Raw genomic sequence first — 16,787 nt, forward strand, 5'->3', positions numbered from 1 at the left:
AGCACTTTCACTACCTGGGCTGGGTTCAATCCTTGGTCGGGGAACTAAGATCGCACAACCGGCAGCGCAGCCAAAAAAAAATTTTTTTTACTTAAAAAAAAAAAAAGGTTACACACTATATGATTTTATTCACATAACATTCTTTTTTTTTAATTAATTAGTTAATTTATTTTATTTTTGGCTGCGTTGGGTCTTCGTTGCTGCGTGTGGGCTTTCTCTAGTTGCGGCGAGCGGGGGCTACTCTTTGTTGCAGTGTGCGGGCTTCTCGCTGCGGTGGCTTCTCTTGTTGCAGAGCACGGGCTCTAGGCACGCGGGCTTCAGTAGTTGTGGCACGTGGGCTCAGTAGTTGTGGCTCCCGGGCTCTAAAGCGCAGGCTCAGTCGTTGTGGCGCATGGGCTTAGCTGCTCCGCGGCATGTGGGATCTTCCCGGACAAGGGATCAAACCCATGTCCCCTGCAATGGCAGGCAGATTCTTAACCGCTGCGCCACCAGGGAAGTCCCACATAACATTCTTGAAATGACAGGTTGCCAGGGACAGATAGGGCCGGGGGAGTGGGAGACGGGCCATCTTCCCCAGGGGGTATTTTCCCTTGATCATCTGCACAAAAACTTTAATTGCAACTTTATCCACTGCACTATCAGATCACTATGATTTGGTGGGGAGTGGGGGAGCAGCAGTGGCTATAAAATGGCATCAGGAGAGATCCTGTGGGATGGAAATGTTCTCTATCTTGACTGTGTCAATGGCAATACCCAGGTTGTGACAGTATACTATGATTCTGTAAGATGTTACCATTGGGGAAAACTGGGTAAAGGACACACAGGAGCTATCGCACTATTATTTCTTACAACTGCATGTAAACCTACAATAATCTGGACACAAAAAGTTTAATCAGAAATGAAGGCAACACATGCCTCTTGTAACAAGTAAAACAATAGTCTGTGGTCAGTCTCTTTCTCTACCCGTCCCATTCCCTCCCTCTTGAGATAACCATGCAAACTCACTGCTCATACAAACAGGCATGCATTTAATACTTTCTGTTTACTGTATCAAAATGGGATCATACATACTACATATTACCCTGCAGCCTACCTTCTTCACCCATCATCCCTATATCATAGAGAGCTTAAAAAAAAAAAATTTTTTTTTAAGTGCCAAGCAGGATGGCAGGTATAGAAAATTTTCTGACTAGGGCAAATCTGACAAATGTTTACCGTGCTAATGTGCCATAGCTCAGCCAGGTGCATTCAGTGAGAGCACAATATGCAAGTAGCATTCTAAAGAGATCTGCAAAAAATGCAAGGTCTTCAGCAGCTCTTCGAGGATCCCATCCCCCTCTCTGCCTCCTCCATGGAACCATCCCATGGAGGTTGAACAGTTTAACTCCATTTGCCCCTCCTGCTGTTTGTGCTTTCGTTGTATACTTCTGTTCTACATCTCCACAAGACATTATTATTGTCACTTATTTACAAAATAACATATAAATATAAAGGTGTATGTACCTGGGTATATGTACATGTATATATTAGACACACACACACTTTAAGTGCTCTTTGTTCTTTCCTGCAGTTGTGTTCTTTTTTTTGGGGGGCGGGGGGGGCAAGTTTTTATATTGGTAAAGTTCTGTACTACTAGAAATATAAGATTTGAAAAGAAAAGTGAGACTTGAGGATCATCTGTGGAGCTTATCCTCATTCTCCTGCTGACGCATTATGTGTTTATAATTTGAGAACTGCAGATAAATACAAACTGGTCTTCTCCATACTTGCTCACTAAGGAATTCCTCATTTCTAGGAAACGTCTATTTCAAGGAAAGGAAACAAACAAAAACACCTAGTGCACTAGATGATTAAAAGGTACACATTTTATAGCCTGAGTTCGAGAAAAAAATTACCCAAGAAACGGCCTTTTTCCCTAGGAGCCAGCTTCTACTAGGGGAGTCTAGGGTTCTCTAGGCAAAGAAAAAAAACTTGCCAGTTTAAACAGAATAACAGAAACGTTCAGCCAATCAAATATACAGAACTCATCACTTGCAGTGAGGAATGAAAGGCCTGTATCAACAGAAACAATAAATGGCACCGGCAACGTCTGCAACAGAAAACAAACAGGAAATCCTTTAAAAAGCCAAAATTGCAAAGACAGATGAACAGGGTATGAAATTACACGCCGGGCAATGCACCTGTTAAAGGAAAAGAGGCGCACACCAAGTCTGAAGTCTTAAGAATTCGGTGTTTAACACTACTTCTGCATGCTGCCCAGCAGAAAACTCGGGTCCTGGCTTAATCCACAACGCACACTTCATTTAAGGAGGTGAACTGCTTGGTCTGACTCAGTTTCTTATTCTGTAAAATGAATGCAACACAGCTGTCGTGAGTCCCCAAAGAATTCTGCACAAACGCTTTGTAACTCCAAAGTGCTGTGCAAATCAGAGCAGCCCTTCTCTCCTTCACATTCGTTGGACTTAGAATTTCAGAAGTTTAGCTGAAAATACAGACGACTCGGAAGCAAGGGACTGAGAGTGGCCCACACAGGTGGAAAGAAATGCAGAAACTGGAGCACCTCATACAAACCGCAAGAGACCACGTTCACGTGCACACGTTATCAGTGACAGAAAACGCCACCGGTAGCAACTGTAAACCACTGAGAGGACCAGCAACGACATGTGTCCAAATCCAGCCGGCAGCACAGCCTCGTCGGCGGCAATGCCTTAAACACAGCTCCCCGCACTCCGCGGCCTAACAAGATCCACTTTTTCCAAAAAGTTTAGCAACTTGCCAAGTACACTGGCGTAGTTCACCTTTTTTAATTGCTAAGCAAACATGCAGGGGAGTTGAGACAATCAAGGGAATGTTCAGCCTTCCTCAAAAATAAGATCCAGGAAATTCACGTTTTGCTTGAACAGTTTCATGTCTAAAACTGATCACAAACCTCTGTTTGATGTTGTTTTCTCGCTGCTGGCCAATGAGCCCGGGAAAGAGAACCAATTCTTTCAAACAGGGAGGGCTCTCTGCACTCTTCAGCTAAACCAGCGAGGCTTTACCACCGTCACGTTTAAAATAATGAGGAGGATGCCTCCATAGAGTTTACCGGGCTGCGCTAATCACGAGGGGCCTCGGGCGCCCAGGGCGGATCCCAGCGCCGGTGGCCGCGGGACCGGACGCCCTCCCCGGGACCCCCCCAGGACCCCCTCCCCGGGACGCGGCCGCGGGACAGGACGCCCCCCAGAACCCCTGCCCGGGACGCAGCTGCGGGACAGGACGCCCCCCAGACCCCTGCCCGGGACGCAGCTGCGGGACAGGACGCCCCCCAGAACCCCTGCCCGGGACGCGGCCGCGGGACACGAAGCTCCCCCCTCCCCAGGAACCCCTCCCCAGAGCGCGGGCCTCGCCGCCGTCTCGCAGCACCCGCCGCGCTCACCGCGGGCCGGGAGCCCCCTCAGGCCGACTGGCCCCCGCCCGCCGCCCGGCCTCCCTCCGGCCCGCGCCGCCCGCCGCGCTCACCGCGTTTTTCTTCTGCACCATCTTGTCCATCTTCTTGGCAATGCGGACCACCTCGTCCTCCATGGCCCTGGCAGGCCTGCCCCGCGCCGGGCCGCGGGGGACGGGAAACGAGCGGAGCTGGCCGGGCGGCAGGTAAGCCCAGGCGTCGGCGAGGGCCCTCACCAGGCGTCACCGAGGCGCTTCTTCACTCACGACGACTGCGACGGCGGGGGCGGCGGCGGCGGCGGCGCTCCTCCCACGCAGGCAGCGCCAATCGAGCTCCCAGCTCGCGGCGGCGACGGCGGCGGCGCTCCTCCCACGCAGGCAGCGCCAATCGAGCTCCCAGCTCGCGGCGGCGACGGCGGCGGCGCTCCTCCCACGCAGGCAGCGCCAATCGAGCTCCCAGCTCGCGGCGGCGACGGCGGCGGCGCTCCTCCCCCGCAGGCAGCGCCAATCGAGCTCCCAGCTCGCGGCCGCGGCGGCGGCGGCGCTCCTCCCCCGCAAGCAGCGCCAATCCAGCTCGCGGCGGCGGCGGCGGCGGCGGCGCTCCTCCCCCGCAGGCAGTGCCAAGCGAGCTCCCAGCTCGCGGCGGCGGCGCTCCTCCCCCGCAGGCAGCGACAATCGAGCTCCCGGCTCGCGGCGGCGACGGCGGCGCTCCTCCCCCGCAGGGAGCGCCAGTCGAGCTCCCAGCTCGCGGCGGCGGCGGCGGCGCTCCTCCCCCGCAGGCAGCGCCAACCGAGCTCCCAGCTCGCGGCGGCGACGGCGGCGGCGCTCCTCCCACGCAGGCAGCGCCAATCGAGCTCCCAGCTCGCGGCGGCGGCGCTCCTCCCCCGCAGGCAGCGCCAATCGAGCTCCCAGCTCGTGGCGGCGGCGGCGGCGGCGGCGGCGGCGGCGCTCCTCCCCCGCAGGGCAGCGCCAATCGAGCTCCCAGTTCGCGGCGGCGGCGGCGGCGCTCCTCCCCCGCAGGCAGCGCCAAACGAGCTCCCAGCTCGCGGCGGCGGCGGCGGCGGCGCTCCTCCCCCGCAGGCAGCGCCAATCCAGCTCGCGGCGGCGGCGGCGGCGGCGGCGGCGCTCCTCCCCCGCAGGCAGTGCCAAGCGAGCTCCCAGCTCGCGGCGGCGGCGCTCCTCCCCCGCAGGCAGCGCCAAGCGAGCTCCCAGCTCGCGGCGGCGACGGCGGCGGCGCTCCTCCCCCACAGGCAGCGCCAATCGAGCTCCCAGCTCGCGGCGGCGGCGGCGGCGGCGCTCCTCCCCCGCAGGGAGCGCCAGTCGAGCTCCCAGCTCGCGGCGGCGGCGGCGGCGGCGGCGGCGGCGGCGGCGGCGGCGCTCCTCCCCCGCAGGCAGCGCCAATGGAGCTCCCAGCTCGCGGCGGCGGCGGCGGCGGCGCTCCTCCCCCGCAGGCAGCGCCAAACGAGCTCCCAGCTCGCGGCGGCGGCCGCGGCGGCGCTCCTCCCCCGCAGGCAGCGCCAATCCAGCTCGCGGCGGCGGCGGCGGCGGCGGCGCTCCTCCCCCGCAGGCAGTGCCAAGCGAGCTCCCAGCTCGCGGCGGCGGCGCTCCTCCCCCGCAGGCAGCGACAATCGAGCTCCCGGCTCGCGGCGGCGACGGCGGCGCTCCTCCCCCGCAGGGAGCGCCAGTCGAGCTCCCAGCTCGCGGCGGCGGCGGCGGCGGCGCTCCTCCCCCGCAGGGAGCGCCAATCGAGCTCCCAGCTCGCGGCGGCGGCGGCGCTCCTCCCCCGCAGGCAGCGCCAATCGCGCTCCCAGCTCTGTTCTTTTGTTTTTTTTTTTTTGAATTCTGAGATTTTTCATTTGAAGTAAATCTTAAAGCTATTAAATTCACAAATATGCTAATTTAAATACCCAATTCTATTATCTAAAACACACATTGCAAACATACAAATATCTATTCTCTCCACATGTCAGAGCCCATTCATTTCATGGTTTGGAAATGGGGAGAATAGATCCCCTTAAACTGCAAGTCAGCAGGTGTTTCTTTACAGTTAACTTTAGCAAAATTCATACAAAATATTAATGAACAATGATCTTCTTTACTTGTTAACTCACAAGGAAACACCTTCAAAACTGCATTTTGTTAAAGTTTCTGTACTAAAATGTAGAAAAACTGAACTACACAAATATTGAAAAGTTTAAAATTCCTTAATTTTTTATTCCTGGTACCACTACCACAATTTACAGGGCAATATACCTGATGTAATGAAAAGAAAAAGACAAAGCTACAACAGATAAAAGACCTCAGGAATGTACATCTAATTGACCCTCCGTTGCATGAATCAATAGCTGCACTTTTTGCAAACTGTGGCTAGGACAGTCCTGAACAAGAAGGGTTTCCTGTTTAAGCTGCAGTAACTTTTCTGACTATGGATCATCGTTCCTTCTGCGGCAGGTTTTTACAGTTCCTCTAATGCATTTGGGACGACTGTCTCAAAGTAACCTGCAGCTTTCCTGACAACTCCTCGCTCTCTCTCCTGCTAAGAACTGTAGCCCTTTTCTTCTGAGTTTTGAGAACCTTCTGCTACCATATCCACCACTTCCACCACCAGATCCATAACCACCACCATAGGGACTTCCCGAGCTTCTTCCACCAAAACTGCCCCCCTTCATGGGTCCATAATTTGATTGCTGTTGTCCACTATAATTTCCAAAATCATTATAGCTCCCACCACCACCACCATAGTTACCTCCAAAATTTCCTCCTTCATTGTAAGCATCATATCCTCCACCACCGCCACCATATCCACCATCTTGGTTTCCATATCCTGGTCCACCACCACCATAGCCTCCTCTACTACTGTAACCAGGACCACCACCATCGTTACCACCGTCGCCTCCAAATCCGTTTTATCCACCATCACCTCCTCCATAACTACCTCTGCTGCCACCACCTCCACCACCATAGCCTCCTCTTCCACCAAAGTTTCCACCACGGCCAAAGTTACCTCCACCACCTCCAAAGTTTCCTCCACGACCCATAAAGTTGCCAGATCCACCTCCACGACCTCTCTGTGATCCAGCAGATTGCATTTCTTGTTTAGAAAGGGCCTTTTTCACTTACAATTATGCCCATTAATAGTGTGGTATTTCTGAACAACAATTTTATCAACTGTATCATGATCATCAAAAGTTACAAAAGCAAATCCTCTCTTTTTTCCACTCTGCCTGTCTTCCATAACTCCTATGGTTTCAATCTTGCCATACTTTTCAAAGTAGTCTCTCGAATTACATTCTTCTGTATCTTCTTTAATACCACCAACAAAAATTTTCTTCACTGTTAGACGGGCACCAGGCTTTACAGAATCCTCTCTAGAAACAGCTCTCTTTGGTTCCACTACACGCCCATCAACCTTGTGTGGTCGAGCACACATTGCTGCATCCACCTCTTCAACCCAAGAGTAAGTCACAAAACCAAAGCCCCTGGAACGGTTTGTCTGGGGGTCTCTCATCACCACACAATCTGTAAGTGTGCCCCATTTCTCAAAATGTTCTCTTAAGCTATCGTCTGTAGTTTCAAAGCTCAGACCACCAATAAACAGTTTTCTCAACTGTTCTGGTTCCTTTGGATCATGGCCCTCCTCCCCCCGGCGGCGGCGGCGGCCGGAGTCGGGCTGGGGGCGACCGGGCGGCGGTTTTACCTCCGTTTTGAGACCGGACTCGCCTCTTCCAACTCGAGTTCAATATGGGACCGAGAGCCCAGCTCTGTTCTATGTTGGGCCATTTTACTTCAGCCCAAAAAAATTTCTTCTAGTATTCCCTAAGGTCTGCTGGGGATCAGTTTTCTTATTTTTCATTTATCTGTATTTGATTTTTTAAAATTGATTCCAATTTTCTGTTGAGATTCTCCATATTTTAATCTATTAATCCCCATCTTTTACTCTCAATATAGTCATTTTAAAGTTCTGTGCTAACTCCAGAATCTGAATTCCCTCTAAATCAATTTTTCTTGGTTTTTTTTTTTTGTTTTTTTTTTTGTCTTAAGTTTTAGTCACTTTTTCCTGCTTCAGGAATTTCATAATTTTTGATTGTGTGCTGGACGTGGTGAATAAAAAATTCATAGAGACTGAAGATGCTATTACTTTGCACCAGAGAAGATTTACCCTTTTCTCTGTTAATCAGAGTGGCTGATCATTTCAGTCATTTCAGGAATTTTACTAGGTCAGAACTGGGTTGGAGCTTTAGTTGTCTCATCCTACCTATGATTTTTCCTAATTTGTGGCCTCCCTGGATTTTTGCTGTGAGCCTGACAGGTCTTTGATTCTTCAATAAATACAGTCAGTTATTGACTTCAGTCTTTCAGATGTTTGAATTCAGCTCTTTAGGCTCTCAGTTCTCACAGCTTCAGAGTATGGCAAATGTAAGGAGAGACCAGCTATGTATTTGTTGCCGTTACACTTTCTCAGTGAAAATTTGTCTCATAAACACTGAAACATTGCAGATGACTTCACTTTTTCTGACTCAGCCCCCTTCTTGGGGATGGCACTTCTGGGTTTTTACTGTGAGTCTGGTAGGTCTCTAATTCCTCACTTTGGAAAGTTCTCTCCCTCAGGCATTAGGTATTTAGCTTCCTGCTTTATATAGGTTCAAAAACTGGCAAATGTCTTGAAGAGGAGACCTAATGATTGTCACAGGCCCCTTTATCTAGCGGGATTTGGTTTGTTAGTGCCATGACTGTGCAGGAAATTTCACTCTGCTTTCTTGGCTCAGTCCCCCATCATCCTATACCACCCTGACACTAAGGAAATGTCCTGTGGGGGAAATCGGCTTGACATTCTGCTAGATTTCACTCCATCATGCCAGCAAATGAGTTCATCAAAAGATATGGTGATTTCTCTTTTCCAGTGGAGTATGTCTCCCTACACCAAACCCCTGCTCCAAATCTCTAAATGTCCCTCTCTAGCATATTAGTTGATATTGTTTCTTGATTGCTTCCTTAGCTCGATGATCTTTTATTCAAGTTTGTTTGCTCGTTGCAGCAGGAGTGATGGCCTGTGCCTACCTAGTGCAGGCATATTATTATGGAGATATGGCTTTGGTCCCAGACACCACAATAAGGAGAATATCATAAGAAAGCAAGTCACACGAGTTGTTTGGTTTCCCAGTGCATGTACAAGTTATGTTTATGCTATACTGTAGTCTATTAAGTGTGCAATAGCATTATGTCTAAAAAAAGTACATATCTTAATTTGAAAGTAGACTTTAAGAATGCTACCCATCATCTGAGCCTTCAGCAAGCTGTAATCTTTTTGCAATAGTAACATCAAAGATCACTGATCACAGATCATGTAACAAGTATAATAGTGAAAAAGTTTGAAATATTGTGAGACTTACCAAAACATGACATAGAGACACGAAGTGAGCAAATGCTGTTGGAAAAATGGCACCACCAGTAGAGCTGCTTGACACAGGGTTGCCACAAACCTTCAATTTGTAAAAAAAAAAAAAAAAAAAAAAAAAAAAAAAAAAGCATTATCTGCAAGGTACAATAAAGTGAAGTGCAATAAAGTGAGGTATGCCTATACATCCTGCCTCAAAGCAGAAATCCTATTTAGATCACCTTTAATTTCTCTCTATGATATATCAATAGTTTTCTATTCTAATAGGGTTCTTACATTTTTTATTACACTTATTATTAGGTATATGATGTTTTGATGATAATGTAGATGGCATATTTTTTAGTTTTTAATTTTATAACTTTTCAGACACAGAAAAATGTTAGTGGAATTTTTTAATGTTTGGTCTCTTATCTGGCAACTCTTCTAAAAACTAACTGATATTCTAATAAGTTATCTGTAGATGGTTTTGGATTTTCTGTATCCTTAATTATATCAACTATGGAAAGTGACAGTATGATTTCTTCCTTTCTTAGCCTTATATTTCTGATTTCTTTTTCCTGCCTTACTGCTAATGCCATTTAATACTTTTACTAATAGGTTGAATAGAAAAGGTAAGAGTTGGCATTCTTATTTTGTTCCTAATCTTACAGTGGACGTTCTCCACATTTCACTATAAATAGGATGGTGGCTCTAAAGTTTTTTGTAGTTTCCCTTTGCTATGAGTTTTTAATCATACATAATTATTGAATTTTATCAAATGCTTTATCTGACTATACTGATATGATCATATACATTTTCTCCTTTATTTTATGGATGTGGTGCATGACATTTATTGATATTTGAATGTTAACTCACCTTGCATTTCTGGAGTAAAACAACTTGGTAGGAATTCACACACACACACACACACACACACACACACACACACACACATTCACTCACTCACACACTCTACATTTGATTGTCTAACATTTTGTGTATGATTTTTGCTTCTGTATACATAAGGGAGATGGGCCTATTTTCTTTTCTCATAATTGTCCTTTTAATTAGTGAATAGTATATAGAGGGTAGAGATTTAAAAGACCTTTTAAAAGGTCTTCTTCTTCTGTGATATAATACAATACAGTATTACTCCATTTTTTAAAAATGACCTTTTTCATTTTCAAATAATTTCAAATCTGCAGAAAAGATACAAACAGAGTTCCCTTTACCTCTCTCCCAGTTTTTCCTATTGCTAACATCTTATACTACCATAGTATATTTTTCAAAATTAAAAAGCCAACATTTATACATTACTATTAACTAAACTTAAGACTTTTTTTGGATTTCACCAGTTTTCCTGTTAATGACCTTTTTCTGTTCTAGGACCCAATCCAGTATATCACATTCCACTTAGTTAGTTGTCATGTCTCCTTAGTCTTCTCTGGTCTATGACAGTTCCTCATTCCTTCCTTGTTTTTCATGATTTTGACAGTCTTGAGGAATATTTGTCTGATATTTTGTAGAATTGTTCTCAGTCTGGGTTTGGCTGATGTTTTTCTCATGATTCGACTGGAGTTATAGGTTTTGACAAAGAATACCGCAGAAGCGAAGTAACCGTCTCATCACATCATAACAGAGAGTATGTAGTGTCTCCGTGACATCACTGGTGATGTGAAACATCATCACTTGCATAACATGGTGTTTGCTTGGTTTCTCCACTGTAAAGTTACTTTTTCTCCCATTTTATACTGTCTCTGGAATTCAATCATTAAGGCCAGCCCAGGACTGGACTTAAGGGGAAGATTAAGCTTCACCTCCACCTCCTTGGGGAGGAGATGGATGCCGGGGGGGGGCGGGGGGGAGGTTACCTACATATGGAATTCTTCTGTTGGCAAGATTTGTCTTCTCCCTCCCTCCTATTATTTATTTATTTATACACTCATTTATTTACTCCATTATGTTTTAATATGGATTCTTTATAATCTATATACATAATTACAACCTTAAAAACCTCTGGTTCCCCCACTGACATATAAACTTTTTGAGGAAAGGCTCTGTTTCTTTTTTATTTTTGTACACTCTATGCGTTTAGCATAGTCCCCTAATTTATAGTGGACTTCCAGTAATTATTTTTTAATGGATATCTTTCCACTTCAACTGAAAAGTACCCTTTCCTTATATAATAGCATTCTAAATCCAAAATAAAAGTAGATTTTAAAATAAGTAAAAGTAAACTCATGCATGATCACCCTGTAATAAGTATGTAAAAAAGCACAGGGTACTGCAGAAATAACTTAACCATTTGAGTTGGATGTGTCTCCAAAAAATATTGAAGCCACATTTGGAAAGAAATTACAGTATTTGATAAGCCAAGGATATGACCTGCTGTGTGCTTTCTCTTTTTTGTTCAGATCACCAAAGGAGATTAAGACCCCGTTTTCTCCCTTCTCTGGAAAATTATCATCTGATGCAGTCACTCAGATAACAACAGAGAGTCCAGGAAAAACCATGTTTTCATCTGAGATTTTTGTTAATGCTGAAGATCGTGGACATGATATTCCAGACCTCAGTACACAGAAGTTGGGCAAAGTTCCTGTCAAGTTTGCTTCATCATCTTCAGTCCAACAGATTACTGTTCTTCATGGCACAGATGGTAAGAGAATTTTAGGTCACATTACCAACTTTTGTGTGTCATTAACTAAGAAATTTCTTGATTGGGTCTTTCTAGTTAGAAAACCTAATTTTAATTTTAAGCATTAGGTTGTACATGATTAAAACATCTTTTATTTACATAGCTATGAAGAGAATATAATTTATTATGTTTTTACTTCAATTTCTAGTGAAGTTAACAACCTATGTGAAACTCATGCTACTTGTGGCTGACGTATTTTCAACTCATAATACTTGTCATAAGAATGCAAGTAGTTCATGAAAACATAAAAACTATAGAGGTTCAATTTTAGGGAGGTAGATAACTATTTGGCATTGTTTCTTTTACTATTGTTTTGCATGATACAGTGAACAGATAGCAAACACAATACCAGTCTATTTCTTGCTCAAGAAACGTTGAGCAGGGACCCAGGTTGACTGTGACTCTGCTTTCTTTAAAACATGGAACCTTGGATTCATCATCATAGTCAACTGGAAGGGACGAAAAGCATGGAGGAGCACATGTTGGGAGGCTTTTATGGGCTAGGCCTAGGTGTGGCCCACATCACTTTCCACTGACTAGGAATAGTTTAGCTGTGCTTTCCAGGATGAAGAAGAAATGAGTTTTGGTGAACAGCTAGCAATTTCTACCATAAGGTCTACATTTAGAGTGTTCCTATGCTATCATGACAGTGATATTTTTATAGTGCTTATACTATATAACATTCAAAATTATAGCAAGTTATTTTCTTTTTCAGACCAGTAACTGGAAAGTTAAGTTCCCATTCTACCTCCAAATGAGGGTGGGAACTTTCAATTACTAATTTTAAAGTATTCAACAGTTTGTACAAATCTATTCAAAATATATTTTAAGTTTTCCTACTTGTGCAAAAAGTTTATCTGTCTGTAGGTATAAATGGAATATGCCTAAATGTATAAAGAAAATTGCTTAGTTCCACATGTAAATTGCACTGAATTTAATTTGAATAAATACATTTATATGTTGAAATGGTTATATTTCTTTTCTTTTTTTTTTTTTTACTTTTATTTATTTTATTTTTGGCTGTGTTGGGTCTTCATCGCTGCGTGCAGCCTTTCTCTAGTTGCGGCGAGCGGGGGCTACTCTTCGTTGCGGTGCACGGGCTTCTCATTGCGGTGGCTTCTCTTGTGGTGGAGCACGGGCTCTAGGCGCGTGGGCTTCGGTGCATGGGCTCAGTAGTTGTGGCTCGCGGGCTCTAGAGCGCAGGCTCAGTAGTTGTGGCACATGGGCTTAGTTGCTCCGCGGCATGGGGGATCTTCCCGGACCAGGGCTGGCACCCGTGTCCCCTGCATTGGCAGGCGGATTCTTAACCACTGCGCTATCAGGGAAACCCGAGATGGTTATATATCTTATACATTTTTATTGTGATATAAAATTATGCCCCCCAAATGTATAGTCTAATCAATATCACACAGAACACCTTTAATGTGTCAGTTACCTATTGCCACCGTGATACTGTATAAGAACCTCGAAAATCTCAGTGCTTCGTAACAACAGACATTTGCTTTCCTCACTCATGGGCTTATGAGTCAGTTGGAGTTTGGCATCAGGATGCAAAAACGGTTTGGGTCTGTTCCACATGCCTTGTACTGAAACCCAGGCTACTCTGGGTATGCTGTTTTCATGTTGGTGGCAGAGCACAGGAGAGGAAATCCAACTGTGAAAGTGTATTTTATACCTCTTCTGACATCAAATGGATCGGTCTACATAGAGCCCACAGTTCACGGTCTTACCTTTACATACAGGTACTTGGTAGAAAGGACTCCTTTAAAAGAGAAATATTATTTGGTTTAATAATAAAAGATTTTTAACTCTGTGGATTCAGAAGTAAAATTTTAAAAAATATTTTAAAAGTATACAGAATAGGGCTTCCCTGGTGGCGCAGTGGTTAAGAATCCACCTGCCAATGCAATGCGGGGGACACGGGTTCGAGCCCTGGTCTGCGAAGATCCCACATGCCGTGGAGCAACTAAGCCCATGTGCCACAACTACTGAGCCTGCATTCTAGAGCCCGTGAGCCGCAACTACCGAAGCCCACGCGCCTAGAGCGCATGCTCCGCAACAATAGACGCCACCGCGATGAGACGCCCGCACACCGCAACCAAGAGTAGCCCCCGCTAGCCGCCAACTAGAGAAAGCCCGTGCACAGCAATGAAGACCCAGTGCAGCCAAAAAAATAAACACATAGAATAAATAAGTTCAAACAATAAATAAATAAATAAACATAAATTTAAAAAAAAAAGAACACCTAATGCAGGTGGGAAGGTGAGAGGGCCACTGTAAAGGTCATCTATGCTACATGTACAAGAACCCCGAGAGCACACCAATAGGTACCACATTTTTCACTGCTGTAGCCGATCATTCCCCCTGTACTACCACACTGTAGCACTCCCTTCCCTCATCTACTGCTATAGTCTCTTTGGAAGGTGTTTCACAACTCTTGTTATGAGAGTGCCAGTTGAACTGTCCTCACTTCCTTCATTTATACCAGGATTGAAGACCTTGTAGTCCGAGATCCTGTCCAGAGAGCAAGCAGGCTAAGACTCTGTCTTTGTTGATGTATTTCATCAGAAAGGGCTCTACCCCCTCTCCTAGTTCATGGTGTGAAGCGTTCATAGCCTCTTGGGAAAGTGGGGAGAATTGAAAGGACTCTATATGAGAATGCTAGGCTTTGTAAAACATTTCAGTTTTTTAAAAATAAGACTCATTTTCTATTGGACTGACAACAGTCCTATGAAATACAAAGAAAGCCGAGAATCAGTGACAGGAAAGGATCACCAGTAAGAACTACAACAGTCACCGCTTACCTCGTAGCTTACGGCACTGTCCATGGTCCTTAAGAAGAGTTAGTAGAAATGCCTTGCCCATCTTGCCCTTGAACCCCTTAAAAGGTACACGACTGCTGTGTTGGTGTTTAGGGGGAGCATCTCACTTACCAGGGACTGACTTCTCCCTTGATCCCTCTGTAGTGATGGAGACTTCCCCGCTGATGAAAAATTCCCTGGGATTGCAACCTCCAAGCCAGACAGCTTTCCTATGGAAAGACAGAGAGCTTGTAAAGATGAAACACCAGTCTGCGGGAGAAAGGGAAGAAGAGAATGATGGAAATCGTTTCTGGGAAACTATTTTTACATTATGTTTTGTTTGTTCCTGGTAAATAAACTGAAATCTTCTTAACATTAAAACAAAATCTAAACCACTAAATTCAATAATACAGGAGTATAACTTTTGAAAAAAATTTCTTTGGCTGCGCAGCATGTGGGATCTTAGCTCCCCAACCAGGAATTGAACCCACGCCTGCTGCATTGGAAGCGCAGAGTCTTCACCACTGGACCACCAGGGAAGTCCCAGGAATATCACTTTTAAAGGAGAAGTTATAAACCCCTTGGTTATATGAACTGCAGATTTTTAGTAAGAAGTCAATATATTTTTTGTTAGGCACATTTTATGTTAGGCTGTCTCCCTGCACAGGATGCAGGCGCCTTGAGAATGGAAATCATATCCCTCTATAGTACGTCCCTCTTCTTTCTGCCTTGCAGTTTGCTGCTCCACTTGTTCAACCCCACCTAGTAATAACCTATACTTCCCTCGTTCCTGTTTTCCCATCTTGAAAACAGACAAAAGGCAACCAAACAACGCAAAGGTCTCAACAAATAAGGGATATCCAAAACCAGAGATGGCCAGAACTTCTGTATCCCTCATGAAACCTAGCCCGGTGTTCAATATGTAGGTATCATTAATACATGCGTGTTGACTGAAACAGTTTAAACTCAATTCTTCCACTTCCCAGTTTAGTTTTAGTCCTCATACAAAACGTGATAATCAACTTGCTTAATGCTAGGGATCACAGTGAAAAATAATATCTGAACTGACTTCTGTCAGATGAGTGAGAACTAAGGTTAATTCAGTGTATCTGAAGCATAGAAAGTGAGGGCACAAGTGGCACAAGATGGGGCTAGAGAAGCAGAGAGGATTCTAGACCACGCAGAGTCTTAAAGGCCAACAAACACTGTGTTTTCTATTCTCAAAACAATGTTTGTGAGCGATGTTTATGAGCAATGTTCCAACTTGCCTTGAAGGTTTTTTGTGTGAAGAATGGATTGGAAGGAAACAAGATATATGGACACTAGTTAGGACCTAATCGCAACACACAGGCAAGTTCAGTATTAGGGTGTTGAGGGAGAGCTGACAGATTCCAAAGAAATTCAGGAGATGAACTGAAGCGGGCTTAATGGGGTAGGAGATGGAGGAAAGGAAGGTCTTAGGGAATTAAAGGGTTTACTGCACACATGAGCAAAGTCTCAAAATTAATCATTTGAACGTACAGAGGTAGATCTCTCAAATGACTCCGGTTAGGAAGCAACGGTACGCCCTTTAGAATTCCTACAGACAACACAAATCAACTGTTTCGATGGAAAATTCGGCGGGACCGGTGCGTTTTTTCACTCCAACTTAGCTCCAGTTCCTATTACTCACATCTTCTGTGCCAAAACAACACAGCTGGAGGAACTGAAGGGGATTCCGTTTTGGTAATTAAGGAGTGTCCCCAACACTGACAGTCCCATCTTAAAAAGCACTCCCTCTGCATTTTACCCGAGGAGCAATGGCCAGAGCCTCCCTTTGAAAACGATGGGCAGAAATGAGACCATCACACACAGTCCCTTTCAGCTACTGTGAACTGAGCCGCGAGACGACCAATACCCCCTGGCACAGCGCGGACGGGCCAGCGCGCGGGGGCAACAGGGACAGGAGACAGCACAAGAGACGAAGCCCAGGCCCAGGGGCCAAGGCCTATTACCTTTCCGGCATGTGCAAAACATAAAACAGAAGCAATATTGTAACAAATTCATTAAAGACTTAAGAAAAAAACAAAACTCAGATGCTAAAGTGCCTACTCTAACCACTATACTATATTGCTTCTATAAAACAAGCACTAAACCTCAGATACAGAAAAAAACCCTTTTCGTGTCCTCACACCTAGGTCAAAATTACAAAGCGTTAATTCAGGAGACAGAAAGGGAAGGAATAAATCTGAATGAATCTGAGTCAGAACACAGTGCTATATAACCTTAGGCAAATTCCACAATACCCATGCCTCAACATGGCAAATTCCACAATACCCATGCCTCAACCTCCCTATCTATAAAGGAGTTAACCACACCAGCGCTAACCATTACTTGCCTCCTGGTAGCTTGTGAGTGTTAATTAATATTTGTAATAAATACACAGATCATCAGTTGAAAGAAACAAGGAAAACTACAGCGTTATTATTATTGCCTTGTTGCTAGAGCTAAA

General features: G+C 45.6%; 1 protein-coding gene across 1 annotated transcript in view; it reads right to left on the reverse strand.

Annotated features, from left to right (window-relative positions):
• LOC309622063 (uncharacterized protein) overlaps positions 1-16,787 on the reverse strand; it is a gene marked incomplete at both ends in the record, with an annotated part of 54,283 nt that overhangs the window by 11,450 nt on the left and 26,046 nt on the right. The window contains 4 exon segments of the mRNA XM_082409251.1: positions 5,942-6,172; positions 6,314-6,332; positions 6,336-6,542; positions 6,548-7,155. Of these exon segments, the coding sequence (XP_082265377.1) occupies positions 5,942-6,172; positions 6,314-6,332; positions 6,336-6,542; positions 6,548-7,155 (1,065 nt within the window).

Source organism: Balaenoptera borealis (assembly GCF_965194805.1).
Source record: "Balaenoptera borealis genome assembly, contig: HAP1_SCAFFOLD_1444, whole genome shotgun sequence".
In the NCBI taxonomy this organism is placed as follows: Eukaryota; Metazoa; Chordata; class Mammalia; order Artiodactyla; family Balaenopteridae; genus Balaenoptera; species Balaenoptera borealis.